General features: G+C 38.3%; 4 protein-coding genes across 5 annotated transcripts; 1 reads left to right on the top strand and 3 right to left on the bottom strand.

Moving 5' to 3' along the window:
- Positions 1-1157: 1157 nt before the first annotated feature.
- LOC116261849 (short-chain dehydrogenase/reductase 2b-like) lies at positions 1158-4224 on the bottom strand. 2 transcript variants are annotated; one of them, XM_031640743.2, is made up of 5 exons: positions 4066-4224; positions 3645-3938; positions 2533-2613; positions 1873-2046; positions 1158-1686 (listed from the first exon to the last, which is right to left on the bottom strand). In XM_031640743.2, the coding sequence occupies exons 1-5, from the start codon at positions 4066-4068 to the stop codon at positions 1309-1311; spliced, it is 930 nt and encodes a 309-aa protein (XP_031496603.1). In that variant the 5' UTR covers positions 4069-4224; the 3' UTR covers positions 1158-1308. The 2 variants fall into 2 exon arrangements, with proteins under 2 accessions (XP_031496603.1, XP_031496605.1); XM_031640745.2 differs by lacking the exon at positions 2533-2613.
- Positions 4225-5687: 1463 nt separating this feature from the next.
- Positions 5688-10242, bottom strand: LOC116261851 (short-chain dehydrogenase/reductase 2b-like). Its single transcript, XM_031640748.2, has 5 exons — positions 10073-10242; positions 9638-9913; positions 9199-9279; positions 8877-9050; positions 5688-6340 (listed from the first exon to the last, which is right to left on the bottom strand). The coding sequence occupies exons 1-5, from the start codon at positions 10073-10075 to the stop codon at positions 5963-5965; spliced, it is 912 nt and encodes a 303-aa protein (XP_031496608.1). The 5' UTR covers positions 10076-10242; the 3' UTR covers positions 5688-5962.
- A 2783-nt stretch (positions 10243-13025) lies between these two features.
- Positions 13026-16700, top strand: LOC116261879 (pentatricopeptide repeat-containing protein At1g09900-like). The gene is made up of 5 exons (XM_031640793.2): positions 13026-13155; positions 14626-15749; positions 15828-16038; positions 16176-16306; positions 16383-16700. The coding sequence occupies exon 2, from the start codon at positions 14645-14647 to the stop codon at positions 15524-15526; it is 882 nt and encodes a 293-aa protein (XP_031496653.1). The 5' UTR covers positions 13026-13155; positions 14626-14644; the 3' UTR covers positions 15527-15749; positions 15828-16038; positions 16176-16306; positions 16383-16700.
- Positions 16701-18187: 1487 nt separating this feature from the next.
- On the bottom strand, positions 18188-23966 carry LOC116261846 (short-chain dehydrogenase/reductase 2b-like). Its single transcript, XM_031640739.1, has 5 exons — positions 23784-23966; positions 23267-23560; positions 23102-23182; positions 19030-19203; positions 18188-18775 (listed from the first exon to the last, which is right to left on the bottom strand). The coding sequence occupies exons 1-5, from the start codon at positions 23784-23786 to the stop codon at positions 18398-18400; spliced, it is 930 nt and encodes a 309-aa protein (XP_031496599.1). The 5' UTR covers positions 23787-23966; the 3' UTR covers positions 18188-18397.
- Positions 23967-24849: the final 883 nt, after the last annotated feature.

Raw genomic sequence — 24849 nt, forward strand, 5'->3', positions numbered from 1 at the left:
CCATTAACATGTGCACATTCATCTTATTTAATGAATGTCCCAACGGCTGCCAAAGAATATGAAAGAATATTTAACATGATTCATGTACTGAGTAACTAAAGAACTGGTCCTCCGTTTTGACATTTTGCAAATCTCTCATGAGATGTAACATGTGAACAATATTAGATCGAGAAGAAAACGTTTTCTTGGAAGTGAACCATGCGTCATAGGTTGCAGTAATGTGGATGATTTGGCTCAGCCACTAAAAAGAGGTTCCGAGACAGTAGCATTAATCCAGCTTATAGCAAGCTAATCAACCCTCCTCCATGTATGAAAAGCCAGATCTTTCTTATTATAACCTTTAACCAGGAACTTGCCAGGGGCAAGAGTTGAAGCACCGTTGCATTTGAGAAGGTGCTGACTATATATGGCTGGTTCAATTTATGACCTTCATAAAAGATAGTTGTTGTTATTGAATTTTACAGGATGCAAAGATATTGATCTAACAACGGCTGATTTAACAAAAATAAGCTTTGATTCCATGCTAGAAGATATTCATCTAATAACAGCCGATTGAACAAAAATAAACTCTGATACCATGTTAGAATTTATATTTACGACAATGAGGGGAGATCGGAAGCAACAAGGGCCACACACGCAAATGGAAAAGCATGGTTTGGTGAGATAACCGCGATATGTCAACCTTCTTCAACGATTCTTCACGAGAGTAGATAATTCATTCCGTGTTGTTACAAGGTTACACGGCTTAGATTTATGCACACAAATCTGGCATCGTAGTCGTAGACACACACAACCAGTAGGTCGAGGAAAGCAAGAAAAAGGGAGAGAAATGGCTAGAAAATTGAAGAAGCTAGCTAGACATTAAATTTCTTATAAACAATCTCAAGAATAGAGCCACATATCTACATATGACTCCAGAACCATCTCATCTACGTACGTGTATATCCTTGCCATCCGACATATCTAGGCAACAATTTTTCTTCTTAATACTACTGATAAAACAACCGAGGAAACTGTGTTCGCAAGAGCTTGATCAGCCACTTAGGGTGGCCTTGGTTGAGTGCACACTTTTGATTTCGATAGAACCATCAGAGTATTCAATTACAACCCAAGAAATCCAAACAAAAAAAAACAGTATATACGAAGGACTACCCCTGTAATCAAGCAACGTTTCATATCCAGATAATGCCGGTATCATGGAGCACTTTGGCTACATAATTATAATGTAGATAACAGTATTTTGACGTTATTTACATAATCAAACTACTAGTGTAGGCAGAGTTCGGATTGAACTGTCCTTGGTGGCCATCAGAACTGAGAGTCCTCGCATTCCATGAAATTGTGTCCGGAAGGACCATCAACGGAGAAGAGAGCAACTCGCACGACGTTCTCGGCTCCTTCAATGGGTGAGAGGTTGCCTGTAGAATCCGTCATATTAGTTTTCACGGCCCCAGGGTGCACACTGTTCACATAAGCTACGCCATTCAACTGAAGGGCTAAAAGCCTCCCGTATGCGTTCAAGGAAGCCTTGGAAATGGAGTAAGCAGGCAACTTGAGTGGCCACTTCTCCATGGCCTTCTCAGACTTGAGGTCCTCCAAGAACAGGTTCAGTACCCCATCGATCTTCTGCTCTGTCAAGCCCTCTGTCTCCGACAGTTGCTTCCTCAACCCTTCATCCCTAACATACTGATGAAACAACCCGATTATGTTTGAAGCAGGGAAAGGACACCTTAAACTACCAACACATCAAGAGAAATTTAATGGAGCACAACTGAATGAAAGAGAAGAATTTTGTAGAGCAGAAACTACTTATGCTATCAAGTTTGATGCTACTGCTGCTATTGTAAATAGTACGGCAGTGTTAGAACTCACACATAGCAGTCCTGCAATGGAAGACACCATGACAATCCTGGCATTGTGAGGGGAGAGGCGGAGGAAAGGGAGTAAGGCCTCGGTAAGCTTCACGGTTCCATAGTAGTTGGTGTCTATGCACTCCTTTGCTGATTCATAACTCTCCCTTGTCCCACCCCCGTAGTCGAAGTTCGACTGCAACACCAATATCAGTGCTAGGTAAAAATGTGAACTTTAAACAAGATAATGTTTTGATGGGGACAGATCCCGAAGACATGAAGTAGGAATGGTTGGTTTGGTATCACTAATTAATCCTTCAAAAACTACTATACAGATAAAGTATCATGTGTTCTTCTAGTTTCTGAAAATTCAGAAGTTGGGTTACACACATACATACAAACACGCATAAAGAGCAGAAGTTGGGGGTGGTGTGAAGTGGGGAGAAGGGAGGAAGAGGACAATAGCCGGTCCACTCGACAGAACTATGCCTAATCATAAGATTAACACGCTTCAATACCATCAGGATAAACACTCTTGAAGATAAACACTCTTGAAGACTGAAATGGAGAATGTGGTCATTACATGCCACCCAACCCTGCCTGTTGCTCTAGCCAGCATTTTATATATATATATATATATATATATATATATATATATATATAGAAAGAGAGAGAAAGAGACCAGAAATGTATTGGGGTCCACATTGTTGTGTTCCATGAACTTCCAGTGTACCTCTGCCTTTTGAATGGCAGCATTGTTTACCTACATCAACAAAATATGTTCTTATTAAAGCAGTGAAGAATTTTGGTACATTAAAAAAAAAAAAGTAAGAGCAGAAAATTCTTTAAAATTCAAGGGCAAATATTTTGTAGGTGAATTTCATTTAAAGTGCTTTTACATGGTGCTTTCCACTATATGGTGGTTGGAAAATTCAATCAAATCCAATTATTGTCGTTTGGATAAACTGTTGGTCCTTTCTGTATAGAATTATTTCATTTGTGCAAACCATAGTTAATTATGGTAGGTCATAATTGTGGCATTCTCAATGTAAAGAAAAAAAAGAATATTTCTTCATCATAATGGCTTCTTAGGGCGCCTGATTAGCCTGAGGAGAGTTTAATATTCTACTGAATTCGAGAAAGTTAAACCTTTCGTGACGATCGAGTGATATCTTTTGTCCATAGTAGTTTATCTACAGAATGCCCTTCACCCCATTTGTTTATAGGGTTTTCAAAGTTTCAATTTGTAGAAAAACCGCTCATCCCTTAGTTTTGTGCTTGCAAGTTTTGTGCTTGCACTAGAATGTTTCTTGAAAAATTTTGTGCCCAACTTTTTAGTTTTCTGGGAAAATACTAATTTCGCAAAACCATTTTTTATCAAGAATTTCATTGTTTTTTCTGGGCAGATATTTTGTCTAACCGGGCAGATTCTCAAAGTAACATCTAAACATAAGAAGACATCTACAATTATCGATAATTCTTTTGAGGAAAAAATTGAAAAAACATCTACAATCTTCCTCTTTGGAACAAAAATAAAACCAAGTTGTGTCAACACAACAAAATTGGTTATAATATATATATATATATATATAGTAAAGTTTTTATCAAATTTGAAGCACACATTTTTTAAGAACAAATTGCACGTACGCCTAGCTGCTGCTGAAGACATTTAACAAAAGAACATGATTGCATACTGTAGACCAGTGGCATAGTGAGTGCTAGGGCAGTAGACCTACGAGATTTCATTTATGCTTACCACCTCCGCTATGTGCTGTAGACCTACTTTATGCTTACCAGAATGTCGACTAACCCAACACGTAATTTCAACCAGTCGACGAAATCCAGCACACTTTGCTGTTGAGTGATATCCAGAGTGTGGAAGATGACATTCTTCCTCTTTGCTTCTGCTGCTTCTTGCAGGAACTGTTGAGCAGGGACTGAGAGTTGCTCCTGTGGCTGACGAGCAGTCATGATGACGGTGAGCCCCTTGTCTGCGAGCTGCCGGCACACCTCCAGCCCGATCCCTCTGTTCCCTCCCGTCACCACCGCCACCGTCTCTCCACTCCACCACTCTGATCCCTTTGCTTCCTGCAACAACACAAAAAAGTATCATATCTTTCTCATCGAAGCTCAAGGGATCGGAGCCTTCTTCCCTACGTGGCATAAAGTAAACGCCCAAGTTCGCACTAGGGCCATTTCATGAGGAGAAGCTCACCATTTTCCTGGAAAGTACTGTTCCTGCAATTAGCGCAACTATGGGACAATCTATCACAAGCTTATTGTGAAAATAGAAGGATTAATCGGAAACTGAGTAGGAAGGAAATTCAATCGAAGCAGGAAGTATGTCTAAGCATGAGCACGCCAACATGAATAGTCACCTCGCGCATTTATATAAGTTGTAGGACCCTCGTTAATTGACTTGTCATAGTTGCGTTGCGTGCACACTAACAAATATGTCAAAACTAGTTATATTCACTACTACCTTTTCAAGATAAAAATAAAAATCCATAAAAAGTAAAAAAGCACCCTAGCTAATTGACTTGTCGATCGTTACGTTGCGTGCACACAATAAATATGTAAAAATTAGTTACATGCATTAATGACTAAAATAACTTTTCAAGATAAAAATCAAAATAAAAAAAGTAAAAAAAATTGTAAATTTTAATAAAATTACAAAAATATCCCTTGCTCCTTTGCTGCATGCACAACTTTCTCTACAATATGCACTAGAGAAAAAGAAAAAGGTGGCAGTGGCATCTAAGATTTTCTTTTTTTAAATTATGTACATTTTAGTCCTTTAATATTTTTATAAATTTTATTTTATCCTTTCATAATCGTTTCTTTTTCACTTTAATGAAAGGCATTTTAGACTTTAGTCAATAGTGGAGTGTGTATCTTACCAGCTTTGGGAGAAGTAAATTAAGATTGAGTTGCAGACACATCTGTGTGCACGCAATAGATATACACAAAAAAAAAATGAAGGAGGCAATGACATTTTATAAATTTTGAAAAATTATGTATATTTTAGTCTTTTAATATTTTAATATTTTTCATTTTACCCTTTCAAGAGACTTATTTGTTCACTTTAATGAAAGAGTTTTGGCATTTTAGACTTTAATTTTTTTTTAAAGATTTTCAAACATAGACACCCATTTATACTAAAGTAACCGTTTGACAACAATAATAATATATTTTTCGTATTCCATGAATGTTAGCTCTCATTCATGAAGCACAAGAGCTGAGCAAATTCATCATATCCATATTCAGTTATAGAATATTTGTGCCTTATCTGAACCAAACAGATAATTATTTAATGCAGGCGCTGAGCAGTGGGAGAATCCAACCACCAAATAGAGGGCTGTTCTCCATATTTTCCCATGCTGTTAACGGATGCATATCTGTATAGATTTCAAAATCACGTTAATTGTAGAATAAATTTCATGGATAAAAGTATTTAAGGAATGGTTCTTGTCATGTTGTAATGTTTTTCGGATCCTTCGTTATATGAAGTCCACACCATGCTATGAAATTTTACTATCTTCTAACAGTAAGATTGATGTCAAATCCTTTTGCTACTTGGAAAGGGCATCATGTCCCACGACAAGAATATCGATTTGAGGTTTTGCAAGCATTTTCATTTGCAAACAGTCCTCCATTTTCATTTGCCGAGTTGCAATATATATATATATATATATAGAGAGAGAGAGAGAGAGTAAAAATTAATTAAAAATATGATTAGCCGCCGATAAAATGAAAATTCATTCAAAACAAAATGTGGTGACAAGGCGTCGCCAATCAACAGAGTCAAAGAAAAAGATACGAGTGGCATAAAAGAAAAACTAACAAAAAAAAAAACAATAACAAACAGCATGAAAATAGCACTTTTTGCCGTGTCTAAGAACATTCGATTAAGTCTCTACATTTAGTATTATCTTAATGTATCCAATTGCAATCCAAGTTGGAAACCACTACACCAAACTTCAATACACAGGAGCTCATGACTGAGTCATCACCATGATCCATACACATAATAGTGGACATGATGCAAACAGTACATAATCGAAGTACTTACATAAACTTGGGGTTTACTATTGGTCTGAGCTTGATGGACATCAGAACTCAGAGTCCTCACGTTCCAAGAAATTGTGTCCAGACGGACCACCAACAGGGAAGAGAGCAACACGCAACACATTCTCAGCCGCTTCAGTGGGGGAGAGATTGCCTATAAAATCCGTCATATCGGTTCTCACGATCCCAGGGTGAACGCTGTTCACACAAACTATGCCCTTCAGCCGATGGCTCAGGAGCCTCACGTATGCATTCAGGGAAGCCTTGGAAATGGAGTAAGCAGGCATCTTGAGTGGCCACTTCTCCGTGGCCTTCTCAGACTTGAGGTCCTCCAAGAACAGGTTCAGTACCCCATCGATCTTCTGCTCTGTCAAGCCTTCTGTCTCTGACAGTTGCCTTCTCAACTCTTCATCCCTTACATACTGATGAAGCAACTAGATTATGTCGTTTACTTGTTAAAAAAAGTAACCCAGACCACATGTTAGTATTCGGCACCTAAACAATGTGCAACGAATTCAACATGCGATCATGTGTGAATTCTTTACCATGCATGTTCTCTGGATACAAGAACATGGCATGTGAACAATGTGGTTCCTTTACAATGAAGAGGTCATCTGAATCTATGCGACATCACAAATTTGTTAAAACTTTTACATAGTTTTTGAGTATACAAACACACACACACACACACATATATGTATCATGGTCATGCTTGTTTAATTTGTGCACTTCGACATAGCTCTTTCTACACTATTGAGCATTAAGTTAAGATGGCAGCCGACCATGACACTGGTGCAGGCAATATTTTGAACCAATTGGGTGTAAATAGAGAAGTACCAAACGTGGAGGGCTCCAAGCGATTGCAATGGCATCTCTAAATATGAACTTGACCGTGAAGTCATCCCATGAGACTTATCATTTTCTACATGAACTCATTCAAAGGTTTGTTGAGTATATCTTATATAAAAGCCCAAAATCCATAAGAACCAATAGCAAATCTTGTAGGTAACATATTTTTGGCTTTTACATCCTTGCCTCATGTTTGGGTCCTTACCTCATGGTTGGGTCCTTAACACAAGTGCCCCTAACCACATAACCCACAAATTTTTAACCTACACAACAAGCCACCTTCCCACCTATTTGCCTATGCAATGAAATTCATGCAACCATAGTCATCCATTGGAGATGTGTTATTGTACTAAAGAACTTCATTTTTAATGGGATATTCTGCAGCAACAAACATTTTGTGAGTGTTACATGAATATTCCATAAAAAATAAGATATAATGTTAATAAAATAATAAAACAAGTGTTCTATGAATCTACCTCAATCTATGGGGTACATTCATAAAGCATTCACCAAGCATTTCAACTGCGGCTGTTTGGCAATGGGAACAATTTTTTACTATTTCATGAATTCACCTCAAAGATTAGACATATTTATGGAACATTGTATTACAGTGTTTCTCAAACATACCTCAATGTTTGAGGTAGATTCATGAGATAGTAACAAAATGTTACTATTGCCAAACAGCCCCTAAAATACCATATTTGTTCCCGACGTTTCATTGAGCCTCATTTATTTCAGTTGTTCAACTTTTTTCAAGATTCTAAGTGTGATACTGTATTTAGTGGAAACTCTTGTTTATGCAAGACCATCGCTCAATGACTATAATTTGGATTAGCAAACTTTTCAATAGTTGATATGACGTTGAGATGCTAGTCTTGTTGCCCTTTCTTTGAGTTTAAATGACCCTAACATTTGGCAATATCGGTTGAAGCATAATTCTAAACTTGGAATTTGATGTATAAACTGCACTGGCTATTGCAAACGTATGCATGCCAAAATCGTAGATTGTGATTTGGCAAGACAATAATCCTGTCCAACTTCATTTCTACCAATATGATTTTTTGATCTCATTAGTCTAAGGCTATGGTTTTTTTTTTTTGGGTATTTTGTTCATTGTGGCACATGGGGAGGATGCCAAGTTGCTTCATTAATGGGGGATCACTCAACAACTGGTAATTGTACTATGTGATCCTCCATGAGCAAACCAAACACATTAAAGTTGACTTTTCATCACGTGTAATTGTTAGTTGGCTTGTCAAGTACCCATGCACATGGCAGCATCCTCCTCACACATGAAAAGGATATCAACATCCTCGTCATCATATCGTGATGCTTGGCAAAAGAAATGCTTCAACAAACATAGTGTAACTGATTGGGCTAAAGACATGTATGTAGTTCGATTCATATGTGTGCTATACTTCTATGTTTCAAGGTGGTGGATTGTGGTACTTAGGTTGAAGGGCGCACTATTGCTACCATTGATGCCTATGTAGTTTAAAACCCAAAAGGCGGGAGGACCTCTTTTTTGAGCAGTGAATTATTAACCTCCCACTCAACTAGAAATAGTTGAATGAGAATTAGCAGTCAGTTGAACGAAAACTATGTGGCTGGTGTAAATTTCCTATTATTATAGGTCGTTTTATCGTTTTGGTAGCCTCAAGTATATTAGTCAATTAGGTATCCAAGGTAAAGTACTTTATGCACGTTCTAGAGAAGGAATAAACCACTTGTTTCATTCCAATTTTTACCAATCATCTCCAAACTGTTCGAGACTTCTCACACATTTTCCTATGTTAAAATGCGGGTTACATTGACGTCGCAATTTTTTCTAATTGTTCTGATTCTATGACATAGAAGATCTAATAGACCATACCAATCTGAAGAAAACAACAGAGATGGACGTATGGAGTCAGGAATTTTTAGCATGAAATATAGCACGACAACAAAGATGAACGCCTATGCGGATTGAATCAAGAGCTAAATGAATCATGCTTTTTGGCATATAATAGGAAGGAAATAATACTACATTCTAAAAAGGTTACTACTAGTACTGCTTGTGCTATTTATACTGCAACATAAGTACATACATGGATATTTTAAAAGACTCACACATAACTGTCCTGCAAGGGCAGACACCATGACAATCCTGGACTTGTAAGGAGAGGGGCGGAGGAAAGGGAGTAAGGCGTCAGTCAGCCTCTTGGTTCCATAGTAGTTGGTGTCTATGCATTCCTTTGCTGATTCGTAACTCTCCGATGTCCCACCAGCACACGTGAAGTTCACCTGCACCATCGATATCAGTTCTTGTTTCTCAAAAGGGCCGCGGGTTTCACAAGCACACTGTGAGCGTGAGAGATTCAAGCCTCCAAACAAGATGTTAACAAAGAGAACAAAATACAGAGATCAGTTTCGAGAGAGGGAGAGAGAGTACCAGAAAGGTTCTTGCGTCCACATTGTTGTGTTCCAAGAACTTCCAATCTACCACTGCCGTTTGAATAGCGGCATTGTTTATCTAGAGCAGCAAAAATATTTTCTGATCCTTAATGAACGAAAACTGTATAGTGGAATATTCTGTATTTTTAAAGCAACTTTACTGCAAAGAATGAGGAAAAAGATGTCTTCAATACTATAAAAAATGGATCCTCCAAGACTTGAGGAGGCCTTCTTTTCATATATGCTCCCATAACATAAAGGCAATGCAAAACCAAGTCAAAAAATTAGGTTAAATTAGATATAATAAACTCTTATCAAATTAAAGCACAATTTTATAAGAAAAAATGGAGGTTAGCTTTTGTAAGGGTAGGAATTTGGAAAGGTTCAGGAGATGAAAACTTATTGAAGATCAGCTACCAACTTTGGTTTCCGCTTACCAGAATGTCGACGAACCCAACACGTAGCTTCAACCAGTGGACGAAATCCATCACACTCTGCGGTTGAGTAATATCCAGGGTGTGGAAGATGACCTTCTTCCTCGCTCCTTCTTGCAGGAACTGTTGAGCAGGGACTGAGAGTTGCTCCTGTGGCTGACGAGCAGTCATGATGACGGTGAGCCCCTTGCCTGCGAGCTGCCGGCACACCTCCAGCCCGATCCCTCTGTTCCCTCCCGTCACCACCGCCACCGTCTCCCCACTCCACCACTCCGCTTCCTGCAGCCAAAATAGAACCACATCTTTCTGATAAGTCGGAGCGCACACAAGATCGGCAGCTTCTTCGGTAGGTTGTAGAGCGATTCGACAAATTAAATTTCCTTGACGCAAGAGTTTCGCTTGTGGGCGTTCTACTTTCATGAGGATCTGCGCTCTTACCATTCGCGTGGAGAGTTCTGGCTCCTACGATCTTGCACTTGGCAACAATCTTCCAAACTGGTTTTGGGAAGATGGAAACTATGGCCAAGTTGCCAATAAAATGCTACGTCTTTCCTAACATCCTCTGCCTCGCTTTCACTGGCTTGACCCCAAACACATGAATCTGTGCACCAAATCATATCAAACTGCTTTTGGCTAACACCTTGAGGTCACTCCATGCGTCAACTCAGTTTGGGAGGCCAAAAAAAAACAAAAATTAAGACAGCATGCTTGGTAGTTGTGGGGCTTCATTCATTTATTGATGGGACAGTTGTAAGTGGAAAAATCAAGATACGACAAGAGGTTCTATCCATGATCAGCTACGTGTTTGATGGGCAGTTCAATTGGTAGGTAAATGTCACAAAAATCGTTGGGAGCAATTAGGGTTCAATTGGTAGCCATGAATAATGTTGCAAAAATTGACCGACTCCCATTAAGAGTGTATGTATGAGATTAGGCTTAATTGGTAGGTGGGAATAATGTTAGAAAAATCGACCAGTATCAATCTATTCACTGGCTGATCAAGAACGATAGCTACCTGTGCGTCTTTTTTTTTTACTATTTTTAAATATTTTAAAGCATTTTTAATCTTTACTTAATTTTTGTACTTTTTCAGGAATATTTTAATAATTTTGCCTGTTAATTTTTAGAACCGATTCACCGATTAATTGCAACTTCGCCAACTACATTCAGAAACTCGAGTTTTATAAAAATAGATTAAAATGAGGCCGATTGGAACCCGTGTGAATCTACCCTTAATCCCATCATCCGAGTGAAGGTCATAGTCCTCTCTTTATCTGATCATCATCCAGATTCAACAGTCTTAATATAATATTTAACTGTAACCGGACATATATACTGAAATCCTGGAACGGCGATAAAATCAGTGGGTATTGTTCGCCCTACTACTTTTGGCCGTGTCACGTTGTGTCCAAAAGATTACATTCATATCAAGCACGGAAATAATGATATAAACAACTTGTTGGTTTATTACAACTATAGTCACAAATAACGTCTAGTTGAGGTTTTTTTCGGATAGAATACAGTGAACTTAAAAAAAAATGAAAAAAATACATAAATTTTTAAAAATTTTAATAACAAAAAATGAGAGAAACATAAAATAATTAAGAAAATAATAACACAAACATCAAAAGAATAAGTATATTTTCAATAAATAAAAAATAGGAAATGAAAAAAATTGTTTGACATTAAAAAACTAAAAAAAATGAAAAAACTAAAAAAAACTGAAAAAAACACTGAAAAAAGTGTTAAAATGCATTTTTTTCGTTTTTACCGTTTTTTTTTAAAAACGCATTTTTTTTAGTTTTAGATGGCTAGTTAATTTATCACGTTTTTTTCGCATTTTTATTGAAAAAAATGTGTTTTTTGTGACTATACAAGTATAATAGGTAATTTTTTCCTTTTTACATATGAGTATTCCTTAAAATTTGAGATTAAACTTAGAGTGTCCTTCACCCAGAAATGTTTTTTACTTCACCACTCACTAATGTTCTTTACGACCCTGTTTTTACAACAAAACAAGTTCCACTCACTAATGTTCTTTAAGACCATGTTTTTACAACAAAACAAGTTGACTTGGAAAATAGGTGTTTAGTCATAGGGGCGGAGCCAAAGGGGCTCACATGGGCCTTGATCCCACCTTAATTTTTTTTAAAAAAATTTACATGTAAATTTTAGAAAATGTTACTTGTCTTATATAAAAATTTTGAAAATGATATTTCGGTCCATGTCAAAATTTAGAAACTTTAATTTGGCCCTCCTCATGAAACATTTTGAGCTCTCCTATTCATCTTATCTATGGACTATGGGACAAAAAATTTTTCAGGAAGGGCAGTATTCATTCTTTTCTATACGCCCGACTTTTACAGCTAACACTCTTTGTATTTAGAGGGGCGCTAATGATATATATTTTGAACTTGAAGGAACACTCATTTAAATAAACAAAAATGACTAAAATTTTAGTATGCACGCACTCGGCTGCATCAACCCACACTTGTCTCCCCCACTGTTTGTATGGCTAAAATTTGTCATTGGCAAGGGTAATTATTTGATCTCATTTGAGGACCTGTCATGGATAGTTGCTATGTACATATTTCAGTTACATAATCTATTTTGTTAACTGAAGAATGATAGCTATTGTTAAAATCCAATTTTATTTTCATTCACTGGTTTTGTGATATATATATGCAATTTGTGGCATATATGGACAACACCCATCCTCCTTAAAGTTAAAATTAAGTCTCAATTATTAGGAAAATTATGGTTAAGCTTGGGCATAAGCCCGACTCGAAAATGAGTCGGGTTTAGGCTGGCTGAAACCTGAGCTCAGGTTCGGGCCGACACTTAAAACCCAAGCCCTGCCCGGCTTGGCCCAACTTGATTGAATTAAGAATTATATTTTTAATATAAAATAATATATAAATATAATTAATTATAATAAAATATTATAATTATATATAAAAAGCAACAAAGTATATATTTAAAAAATATTATTGGGCCCACCCAAACTAGTCTGATAATTGATCATTGATCGGGTCAGCCCAGTGCTTTTTTTTTTTCAGGCTCAAGTTGGGTCGCTTACATGGTACCAGTTACTCAGCCCGACCCCTAGCGTTAATTACGACCCCTAACGTTAATTATGGTTATCATAAAATTTATGAAAAATCCCTTTTCTCAATAAATGTTGGGTAGATATAAAATCCAGAAGACATATAAAAAAAAAAAATTAACTGACTCTAACCGTCCGATATATATCGAAATCGGGGGTGACGGAGGTGCGCCTGAGCCCTTGTGGTGGTACCAAATGGTAGCGTAATGCAACGTCGAGGGTTCGAAATCTGATATATGAAGAGGACCTCCTTTTAGACATGTTCACTATCTCTCTCCTCACGAAGCCCCCAACCGCCTCCCGCTCTCCACTCGCTACCCCTCACACCCGCTCTCGGCCGCCTCTCCCCTGATCTCAGGGCTACTGGAAGCCCTGTCCGGCCACCTCCCTCGACGCTCTCCTCTTGCTCGCACCGGTACCCCTCTCTCTCTCTCCCTCTCTCTCGCTCTCGCGTTTTGCTTTGGCTCCACGGCCGATGCATTTGGCGAGGTTTCCCTTTCAATCGGCCCCATGGCCGACTGCTTCTATGTATGTGGTTTTTTTGCCTTTTTGCTTATGGAGCTGCCGGAGGGCAGCCCGTTTCCTCCACGAAGGGGCTGCCGGAGCAGCCCCGGTTTCAGTCGGCCCCATGGCCGACTGCTTTTGTTCATTTTTTTTACTTATTTTGTTTAAGTAGCTGCCGGAAGCCAGCCCCTTTTTCTCTCTCTACACGAGGGTCCCAACTCTCTTGAGAGTTGACTGTTCGGCAAAACTTGGTGACTTGCAGACACAGCAAGAAAAAGGAGAGCTCAATCATGGTTCACCTCGCAAATAAACACTGAAAGAGTGGGTGAGGCATTTCATCGAATGCACTTCGGCTTTTACGATGGCTTCTTGATACCTCTTACTAAGGGGATTGATTTGTGCTTGTCTAATGACATCTATGAATCATGCTGGATTTATTTTCACAGAAAGCCCGATGAGAGTTTGTAGGACGAGTCTCTATTATGTTTGTGTCCTATTGTGGTTGGTATGAAATGAATGATGGTCTTATGTGGAAAACAATTGATGGAGGAGCTGTGGGATTAATTATGTGTTGTGGGAGTATCAAGCCCTTGAAGTGATTCAGGAACAGATTCTACTTCACAGGCAGTTTAGTCATTTGATCTGTTCCAGAAGGGCTAGAGGAAGTAAGAGAAAATAATTATATACATTGTGGTTGAAAGCAGCCTTGTAGCATGGTTACCTGAAGGAAATACTACTGTCAATTTAAAGATCCTTGTTGATCATTCTTGCTCAAGAACATAAGGCGAAATGGAAACACGAGAAGGATAGAAGTGAATAAGTGGTAGCCGAAGTGGTCTGGTAGAATGTCTAGCAGTAAAGGAACATATGGTAAGAAGTCCATTGCTGATCTTACTTCTATAAGGACCCATGGTGATTCGAGAGATTACATGCCATGTACTACAGTTGGACTCAAGAAAACAGAATTAATTGTATTTGTTTTTATGTGACATATATCATTTTAACATCTCCGGTGATAAATTTAGAATTCTTACAGGTCACACCATTCTCCTTGAAGCATCAATTTTAGCATATCTTAGCAGCTTCATAATTTTTTTTTCTCGTTAAAGCATAGAAGTGATAGCAGGTATCTAATGTTTTGTGATTGGTACTTGAGCGTGTGAGCATCCTTCTGAGTCTAATGGGTTAGAAAAATGTTCCGTTGAACCTTGAGCTCTTTTTTTCTTTTTGTAATGATACTTCTCGGACTGCCTTAAGCTATATTTTGAATTTTACTAATTTTTGCTAAAATTAAATTTTTGTCCCATATCATTTAGGAATATGCATTGTTTGTATTCACATTTTAATGTGCCAATGTCTTGCACTCGTTTACTTGGTGCAGGATAGGGGATTTTAAATCCATGAGGACTCTGATTTGGAAGTGTCAGCATTGGGATAGTGTTTGGATGAGCAAGCATTTGGTTTTTTTGGTGAAGAACCCATTGACCAAGGATTCAGTTGCTCGGGTTGTGGAGATCGTGAATTCGGCCAGTGGTGGTTGCTGTAAGTCAGGCATCCACAGCTTGATCAGCTATCTCTCAAGGGCTAGTTTGTTTGACTTGGCTGTCCTCGTCATGGAAAAGACGGCTAAAAGGACCTCTTACTACAATCTGTTGATAGGCGCAAAGTGTCGAAATGGCAGTTTTGAAGATGCGAGGCATCTTCTTGATGAGATGAAAGGAATGGGGTGTGATCCAAATGTCAAATCGTATAATTTTCTGCTGGGAAGTCTATGCAAGAGTGGGAAGATTGCTGAAGCTTGTGAACTCATTGAGATAATGGAGCATTCAGGATATCAACCAGATGAGATTACATATGAAATAATTGCTTATCATGCTTGTAGAATCGGGAGGATGGATTTTGCGACTGAGTTCCTGGACAGAATGCTGCTCGAAGGGCTAAGCCCTCGATTCACTACTTATGCTGCATTTGTGAAAGGATACTTCTACTCTGGTCAGGTTCATGGTGCTCATAGATTTGTGGCTGAGATGTGTTACAAGGATAAATCTTCGGCGAATATGAACTATAGTCTGCTTGCTAGTCTGTTTCAGAAATCAGGAAAATTTGTGGATGGATACTCGATTCTGGTGGAGATGATGGAGAAAGGACTGAAGCCAAATTTCCCTGTATTTGTGAAGTTGGTGAAGAATCTGCATCATTCTGGAAGAAGGGATATGGCCAAGGATTTAAAAGTGAGATTTTCTAAATTTGCTGGGGTTGTGTGTAAAACGAGTGGTGGGTGAAGTTACTCTTCAGCAGGTGAAAAGTTCAGTGAACGTTAGCAAATTTTTGATCTGCTTATGCTGCTTCAAGAATGACAAGGATGCCAATGCTGATAGTCTTTTAGGCGAGGAAAAAAGGCGAAAATCCTTGTCGGCAGTTTGACTACTATGCCCAGCATGCTACAGAGTACAAGAAAAGGGCACATCTGCAAATGCTTTGAGTCATTGACAGAGCATCTGACAGGTAGGAATTGATTTAAAGATGTGTCAGATTTGTTGTTTTGCTTTCTTTTGTTTCTTAGGATAAATTCTTCTGTTCCAGGTCCAATACCAATGACCATGTGTGCAGAAATATTTGCTCCTCGAGGATGCACTGGCACATATTATTTGCGCATCATTGATACACGTGGTGCAACCAATGGACATTGGAAATACACAATCACCCACCTAAAATTATGCAAGCCAGTTGATTCTGGTCCTATTTTCATTGGCCACCTTAACCATAAGGGGCATGTGAGAAAACAGAAAAACAGGTGGGAGGATCTGATAGCTCCAACAAGTCTGCTAGTTTCTACTCATTTTTACTTCTTAATAGCAGTGTGTGATGAATCAGTTCTCTCTTGTATCTTTGTGCACTAGAACCACTAACTTCGTTGAGTGGCTGCCTTAGATTGTGAGATGTTTGGAGGGGGGAGTGATGGAACATTGGATCTTTATGCAAGGAATTTGTCTTGTTGATGAAGACAAAGAAGTGCTTTTTCTGGCCTATGTCCAACATGAGATTGCTGTCTCAGATTATAGGTACTGCATGTCTTTGGATAGGGCATCTAAATGTTTGGTTTCTATGAACTGATTGATAAACTTTGTATTTTTTCAGAAGTGAAATTACTGGAATTACAGAAGCTGATTTTGCCAATGCACTGCCACTGAGTCAAGTAAGAAATATTATTCGAAATATCTTATATAATGGAGAATCAATAGGCAGGGTCCACCTAAATGATGGCAGTGCGAGTGCTCTTGTTGGGCGTGTTAGATGACCTTACTTGTCCTGAGATGCACTATCCTGTCCATTTGATCATTGTTGGTTTCTAATTTTGCTTTTAATGTTCTCCACAATTGTAATTTTCAGATTTATATAATGGCCTTAGGGCTCGTCAGAACGTTTTTATTATCCCATCTTGAAGATTGATTTTCATGTACTGGGTTGATTTTTTTTGGCTGCTGATTTAGTATATCAAACCATATCTTCATATGGTCATATCTGAAAATGGTATCTGTTCAGATCATTTAGTGCAATCTTATATCAACTGTACATGCATTACAAACATTCATATGTGTGTGTGTGTGTGTGTGTGCACGGAGAGGGAGGGAAGGGGAGTTTAAGAGGTAGTTTTTAATCTATGTTCGGAGTGCACAACTAGCTTCTACTACCAAAATTTTGACCCTTTTTTTTTTATGTTGGTTGCATTTTCCGAGGCAGGTTCAAGTTACATTGCATAATTTGAGACTCTGGTTTCGTAGCTGATCACCACTAATGCACAACATTGTTCACTAAATATAAGCTTGACATTCTCCTTCTACTACAGAAACACTTCAGAAGATCTTATATTGATGTGAAGGAACCATATCGTCACTCGTCAAGTATCATATTCAAGATTACTTGGGTAAATTGCATTTGGACATTGGATAATTAAGATAGAGATCAGACATGATATTGTACTGGAGAAAATCTCTATATATTAGTAAAGATGGATGTACAGAAAATATCCTTGATTTGGCAGAAGGCCAATTGTGCTGTGAAATTTCGCCCAACGTAGCAGAAACACGGATACTTTTTACATAGACCTATAAAATAACTGTTTTCTCTTTCTGTCTGACCCACCACAAAAATGCTAGTGCAGCGGTTTGTTTTATTAAGTTTGACTAACTGTAATTTCATGTTGAGTAGCTGCACTTTCCTACTTGTGGAAAAGTACACATAATGAACCAAATCCCTCATCAAAAGATTGGGGCAGACTCACAGACTGCATTTCGGTTCTGCATTTTTGTATTGCATGGATATATCCCAATGTTTAGAGTGTTCCTTTGGCCAAACATGTTTTGAAATTACAAGGATAACTTTGCTACATGTATGGCAACAAGGCTGTGGGAAAAACACGTTTGGACGCTGAGCGAATTCTATAGGCAGGACAATAAAGAGCAGGATCGCCTGTGGGAGAAACACAGCACGACACTGGAGATAAGAAACCAGGAGCGAATTCTACACGGCAAAACAATAAAGAGCAGAATCATAATGAGATTGAAAGGAGATACAGCTGAAATTAACCAGAAAGAGATTTCGTAAGCCCACATTGAAATATTCCGGCCTGTACCTTCTAAAATGCCGGTAGGAATGGGAAGAACTACTGTTAACAATGCGGCAAAATCTGGCTGCAAGGAGGGCTTTGTTGATTTGGGCTAAGGGGTCGTAAGCTACATCCTCTTCCTTTCATTATGCGTTTTGAGCTTCTCCGTTACCTCTTCCTCATAATCAACCACGAACATTTTTCTAGAGTTGGAAGGTATTATAGCTTGAGAAAAAGTTAAAAAAAATTGTGATTCGGTTGGCAAATGGGAACCTAAGTGCAAATTAGTGACCCAACTCAGATTCGTTTTAGTAATGAAACTCTGCAGAATGTCCAACTAAAATGCAACCTACTGAAGATTTTTAAACGATGAAATTGCAATTACATCACAAAGTATCCAGAAATGAAGAAACATAAATGAAAGATATTGGGACGGATTCACGAGCCTGTAGATAGATGACCAGCGGTCCACTGCTCACTTATTGAGCACGAAAATCAAACAAACACAACAAGTTTGGCTTGGAAACCGAAAGCTATTTGGTGATCATTAAAAGCCAACATCCTTGCTCTCGAGGAAGTTGTGGCCGGAAGGTCCACCGGGAGGGAGGAGAGCAACGCGCACCAAATAGGCGGCGCCTTCGGCCGGAGAGATATCGCCGATGCCAAAGTTCATATCAGTCATCACGTAGCCAGGGTGCACGCTGTTGACGCAAGCTTTGTCATGCAATTGAAGGGCCAAGAGCCTCGTGTATGCATTCAACGAAATCTTGGAGATGGAGTAAGTGGGAAGGTTACTGGGCCACCTGTCCATCCCCTTCTCAGACTTCACATCTTCAAGAAACATGTCCAACACCTGATCGATCTTTTCCTCTGTTAAGTTCACCGTATGGCACAGTTGCTTCCTTAACTCTTCATCCCTTAGAGGCTGCGACACCAACATCGTTGATCTATTCACAAACCTCATTCCCAAGTAATTTTTTACATTTTAGAATGTGTAACTTTCATTTTAAGAAAGCTAGGATAGAATTGTCTATATATATAGTGATTGGTAGAAACCAGATAGGTCAGAGACAAAATCCAGACCCTTTAAATATGACATTTAAAATGTTTTTTCTTGAAATCTAACCTTACTAATATGAAGTATTAGTAAAAGTTAATATTCAAGAATGGGAGTCTTACCCACAGTAGCCCATATCTGGATGAGACGTTGACAATCCTTGGCTTGTGAGAAGAGGGGCGCAGGAGAGGGAGCAAAGCCTTGGTCAACCTCTTGGTTCCATAGAAGTTGGTCTCCAGGCAGCCCCTAGCCGACTTGTATCTGTCTGAGGTCCCGTTCGCCCATACAAGATGTCCCTGTGCAAAATCGTTTTCGCAAGGTTAATGGAGAAGGATAATTAAAATTTTAACTGTTTTTTTTTTTTGTTTTTGTGGTGACTTGAGTGTTCTGAGATCTATCAACTCTTCAGCACCCTAATCACCTGTTCTATAAGTGCTCATTTATTAAATTGTATCTATGTTTTCTAGTGGGTCGGCTAATGAACAGTACATGACTCGACATACTCAACTCGAATCCATCTCGTTTGAGTAAACAAGTTCACACTCCGGTTCGAACTCATCTTGTCTGAGGAAGTTGAACAGAAACGCTAGACTGTGGCACGATTAGTTGAAATTCTTTTAGAAGATGGTGATATATGGGAGGTTGAGATCTGCTCTCTCTTTTTATCATGTTTATAGGGTTAGGGTTTAGGGCTGATTCAAGACTTGAGTGAAAAGCCATACACATGTAAACTAGAATGTTGTGTAACTACTATTTACAGTCAAAATGAATGACACTCACACGAATCAAATTGATGACCAAACTTTCACCGGCCTACCAATCTGACCAGGAGTCCTATAACTGATAAAAATACCGACTTACAGACAAGCATCCTTTCACGTCAGCCGACATTAAAATAGTGGCATGAATTTTATGAGGCCAACAAAAGTTATTGGACTGGTAGGGCTGTGATAAATTTTCTTTTTGAATTATTTGTAGTTACCTTTTCATTCCATTAATGGGCGTGATATATGGTACAATCCTATGAGTGATAACAATATTGACTTGGGAACTTAAATGCATGTTGACCAATGTGCATGCATGGTTATCGGCTTGGCTGCTGATCTCTTGGGTGTGCCTTGAAAGCCACTTGCTCAGAGTAAAAAAACTTTTGGCTAAAAGGTACTATTTATAAAATTTTAAATTTTTAAGGAGCACCAATGTATAAATGAAAAAAAAAAATCTCAGAAACATTAATATAAAAATAAAAAGTTTTTTAATGTTAGTGTGGGCAATTGCCTACATGTAGCTCACACCAGCCTCCGCCCCAAGATAGCAATAAGACATATTTATCAAACATTATGTTTTATTAATTTAAACAATTTTTTGGAATAACTTTATGAGACAGTAACAATGAGTTACTACTAATAAACGAGCCCTTAGCATTTACACTACCTTAATTAGGTAGCTTTTCAAGGCTCAAGATCATCATCCCCATATGCACAATAACCAAACACCTAAAGCATGAATTCTGTCCTTACAGGAGGGATAGCCCTAGTTAGGGGCACGGCAAACATCACCTTGACTGCTTATTTCGAGCAAATCGTGTTTGCGTAGACTTGCAAGTTAATTTCAAACAACAACACGAACTCAATAGTATTCAACACATACTCACATGCGAACTTAGAAATTGACGGCTGTGAGCCTACTTAAAAAGATGGTGGGCTGTTAATATACATTCCTTTCTGGTAGCTTTTAAGATTGAGGATTTTTTTTTTCCTTTTTAATGTTTGCTTGAGAGAAAATGTTTACTTGAGAGAAACCGTCTTTTATGTAAACGTATCAACGCCATATCCTCGTGTCTTGAAGGTTTTGGTTTGCTTTGAGACTTGAGTGGACATGAAGTCACCTTTCAATTCGAGTATCACGCTTACTACTGTTTGCAATTTATAGTAATAACATTACTGAAACGTGATAGCAGCTATGATATTCAAACTTCAAAGACGTAATTGAACTACACCCCTTAGACAACCTTCTCCTTGTAATTTTTCCTTTTTGGTAAAAAATGCTGATTCATGGCACACAACTAGAAAGGTAGCCATATTGAGCGCATGAAGCCGTATTGCTTTAATAAATAATCCGACAACTGCAATTTGTCGGCCCACTTGTTATAAAATCTTAGTGAGGTAACACTTACCACCGTATTTGCTTTTCATTTTTAAATTAAAATCATTTTAATTAAATTTTTTCATTTAAAAAAAATTTTAATTACCTTCTCGCTTCTTTAAAACAAAAAATATTCAATGTTCAGATAGCAGTCATGGGCACCAAATCTATACAGTGTCCAGCTTGAGTGCTAGGCAACCGGATATGTACTCAAGCATAGGCATTCCTACTACTTATTATGAAACATAATTTAAAAAACCTGATTAGGGAAACCGAAAAGTGAGGCTGCGCACCGGGCTGGGCCGCCGCGGGGTACTCGGTTACCCGACTCTACTCAGGCTCGGGAAAAAGGGACCCGGCCCGGCCCGATAAACTCCATTCAGGCCCGATAATTGGTTTTTTAAATCTTTTTATTAATATATATATATATATATATATATATTATTTTATCACAATTAATTATATTTATATATTATCTTATATTAAAAAATATATTTTTAAAATTTAATCAGGCTGAGCCCCGTTTTTGGATGTCGGGCTGGCCCGAGCTCGACCCGTTATCAAGCTGACCCGAGCCCGTTATCGGGCCAGTCCGGCCCAATGCAGGCTTACCGAAAAAGGTTTCACAAACAAAAGATTTATTTCTGACTCAATACCAATGGCGCTGAGTGGTTGACATAATGAGTTTGTGGACCTGAATATGTGTGTGTGTGTGAATATGTGCGTAAGTTCTTTTTCTTTATTTTGATGTAAAAATAATTTGAATTTAACAGGAAGGTGAAGTAGATACGGAAGATTTTTCTCTCAGACATAATATTTCATGGGAGTATTAAATCTACCTCTCTAACTCTCAAATTCATTTAGCTCATCTGACTGCACAATCCACTAGCAATATAATGCACAAGTTTTTCCCCTTAATTCCTGACCCATAGAAAATAATTAAATAAAACACAAACTTGAAAAAAATTCTTTAAAACCGTCCATTGTGATATCTAGCAATGCATTTTTAAGAATGAAAGATCAACCGCCTAAAATTTCTGAATATTGAAAGGCCCGGATACCAGATTATTCAAGGAAAAAGTTATAGGCATCCATTCATCTAATCTAGTCCTCACACATGCAATTAGGTTTTCCAATTAACAACTTTGGCAAATTGATCTAAGAAAAGGAATTCATCGCATAGAATCCTTGCTTAAAGCATCACATATTGTTTAAATGGCCAGTATGCTGTTGAAGTTGGAAACCGGTCTACAAAATTCTCTTGCTGCCAATTGTGCTCACATGACGTCCAGTTTCAATAAACAATAAAAAAAGCAAGTTGTAGACCATTCAAGGAGGTGTCATGCGATTATCAATATGAAATATTAGCTTATTTTTTTAGATTAGGGAAAGAGAGAGAGAGAGGATGCAACCGGCAACCCCAGTGGCTTAGGGACATTGTGATTGACGTGGGCAGTTGCGGACTTCAATTTTTTTAAAATTCTTTATTTTTAAATATATATGTATATATATAGTGCCCCATCAAATTTAAGTATTTTTAAACAAGTGCCTCTCCAACATTTTTTTTTGACTTCACTACTATGCAACCCCGTTGTCCTGAAAGTTTATAGGGCTTCACCTTCAACCCTTGTACTCTCTAAGACCCCTAGTAATCTCAACACCGAATAAGACCCTTTGTACTCTCAACGCCGACTAAAACACATTATCCAAGTGCTGCGGGACTACACTCTTAACACCTATGGTCCGACCAGCTATGCTACACAACAGTTTTGGAAGAGAGGAAGAGAGAGAAGACCCTCAACCCCCAACAGTTTGAAAAATTGTGCAATGGTTAAAATACACTCAATAAAATAAAAAAAAACTTTTGAAAATAATAAAATTGTGAAAAAGTTTAAAAAATCTGAATTACTTTATATAAAAAAAAAAACTCTAATCCCAGATGTCTGTACACGCAATGCGATCTCTATGTCCATGTGAGCCACGTTCGGTATTCAAACAGCGATAGATCCACTGCTCTCGTTGACAATAGAGAGGGAGAACAGAGAGTACCATGACAGCTCTTTTGTCGTTATCGTCACTTTCCACGGCGCCCCAATCTATCGCCGAGTTGTTAACACCAGCATTATTTACCTACAGTCAAACCATGCAGATCCATCACCTGATAAACACAAGGATCAGTGATCTCCTTCCAACACAACATGTAAAAAAGTTTACCAGAATATCGACGAATCCAACATGTTGCTTCAACCAATCGACGAAATCCATCACACTCTGCTGCTGAGTGATATCCAGAGTGTGGAAGATGATCTTCTTCTTCCCTGCTTCCGCTGCTTCTTGCAGGAAGAGTTGAGCAGGTTCTGAGAGTCGCTCCTGCGGCTTGCGAGCAGTCATGACGACGGTGAGCCCCTTGTCTGCGAGCTGCCTGCACACCTCCAGCCCGATCCCTCTGCTCGCTCCCGTCACCACCGCCACCGTCTCCTCACTCCACCACTCTGCTCCATCTTCTGCCTGCAACCAAGAAAACAAACACCATAGATCTGTGATTTCATTGTAGCACAGAACAGCGGCTGCTTTGGCGTAATTACTCTCACAGTGGCTAACTTCTGAATTGCTGAACGCTTTGATCAAGTTCAGAAACAGCAAAGAAGAAATCGAACCAAAGTAGCCCCTGCTGCATGCTTAATTTCTAAACATCCTAAATAAATCAACTAAAATTCTTCACTGCTCTCACCATTTTTGTCCTCCCTTGTCTACCTTTATGAGAAAGCGCCGACAGCCTCGAAAGATGCAGGATGATAATATATATATATATAATCGGACCAATATGCTAGGATTCACAATTTGGTGAACATGAGCTCCCTTACTGAGAACATGAGCTCCCTTCCCGCGGCTCTCTCGCGACCAATATGTCTTCGTTGGCTTTATGTGAAGTTATCATCTACTTCTTCTACATTAGCATTTATTCTAAGTTCATACATCTCTCCACGTGAGATACGTGCTTCAGCATGTCAAATAATTGAAAGCAATCATGCTTGAATTTGAGTTATCCGTTTACTATAGGTTAGTTCGATTGAATACCAAATTCTAGCATGTCACCATGACTTGTATATATTATTCCCATCCAAAATCCCATGGAGCAGAGAAGTTCAAAGCTTTACTATGAATATATTTGTGTGCAGATGAATTCGAATTTCTGTGTTTCAACTCATTTAAGAATAACAAATGAACATTTATGCAAGTAAATATTTGCCTTCTTAAATGAAATCTTAAGAAAATCTGACCAGCCCTTCTTAGTTGAAAGACCACTATTTTCAACGCTCTTATACACACCAAAAATGTCATTTACAGTGGGTGTTTGGACAAAAGAACAATTTGTGAGTGTCTATTGAGTTTATTTTAAAACATGAAGAAGATTTATAAAAAACTATGCTCTAGTGCTTTATGAAATTGTTTAAATTTTTGGAATAAATTTATTGAACACTTTATAGGCGAAAGCGAAAGCAACCAACATACATACACCAATGAATTTCGAGTCATTTTTGTCATTTCTGAAAAGAGAAATTAGATATTTGGGGGATTTATTTATTTTTATTTACCTTCATACTTTAGACCTTTTATGAGGATTTGTCTTTCGCATGATAGGGGCATTGGTCATTTTACATCTGTATTAAGTGGCGCATAGAGCCAAATTTGTTCAGAACCCTAATCATGATTGATATGAAATTGGCTAAAAATATGATAAGAAGACGCGTTTGTGGCAATTTTTGGTCGGGTTAGTACGTTGACATTTTTCAATT

This window comes from Nymphaea colorata, chromosome 10 (assembly GCF_008831285.2).
Source record: "Nymphaea colorata isolate Beijing-Zhang1983 chromosome 10, ASM883128v2, whole genome shotgun sequence".
NCBI classification, from domain to species: Eukaryota; Viridiplantae; Streptophyta; class Magnoliopsida; order Nymphaeales; family Nymphaeaceae; genus Nymphaea; species Nymphaea colorata.

Bases quoted from the DNA above. Each gene is read 5' to 3' on its own strand.
- LOC116261849 (XM_031640743.2), bottom strand. The intron at 2,614-3,644 runs GTAAGCATAAAG...TTGTTGATGTAG, and splicing joins TTGGGTTAGTCGACATTCTG to GTAAACAATGCTGCCATTCA. The intron at 1,687-1,872 runs GTGAGTTCTAAC...TTGTTTCATCAG, and splicing joins CCATTGCAGGACTGCTATGT to TATGTTAGGGATGAAGGGTT.
- LOC116261851 (XM_031640748.2), bottom strand. The intron at 9,051-9,198 runs GTACTCTCTCTC...TCGATGGTGCAG, and splicing joins TGGACGCAAGAACCTTTCTG to GTGAACTTCACGTGTGCTGG. The intron at 6,341-8,876 runs GTGAGTCTTTTA...TTGCTTCATCAG, and splicing joins CCCTTGCAGGACAGTTATGT to TATGTAAGGGATGAAGAGTT.
- LOC116261879 (XM_031640793.2), top strand. From the start codon at position 14,645: ATGAGGACTCTGATTTGGAAGTGTCAGCATTGGGATAGTGTTTGGATG.
- LOC116261846 (XM_031640739.1), bottom strand. The intron at 23,183-23,266 runs GTAAACTTTTTT...GTTTGACTGTAG, and splicing joins TTGGATTCGTCGATATTCTG to GTAAATAATGCTGGTGTTAA. The intron at 19,204-23,101 runs GTACTCTCTGTT...GATTTTGCACAG, and splicing joins ACGACAAAAGAGCTGTCATG to GGACATCTTGTATGGGCGAA.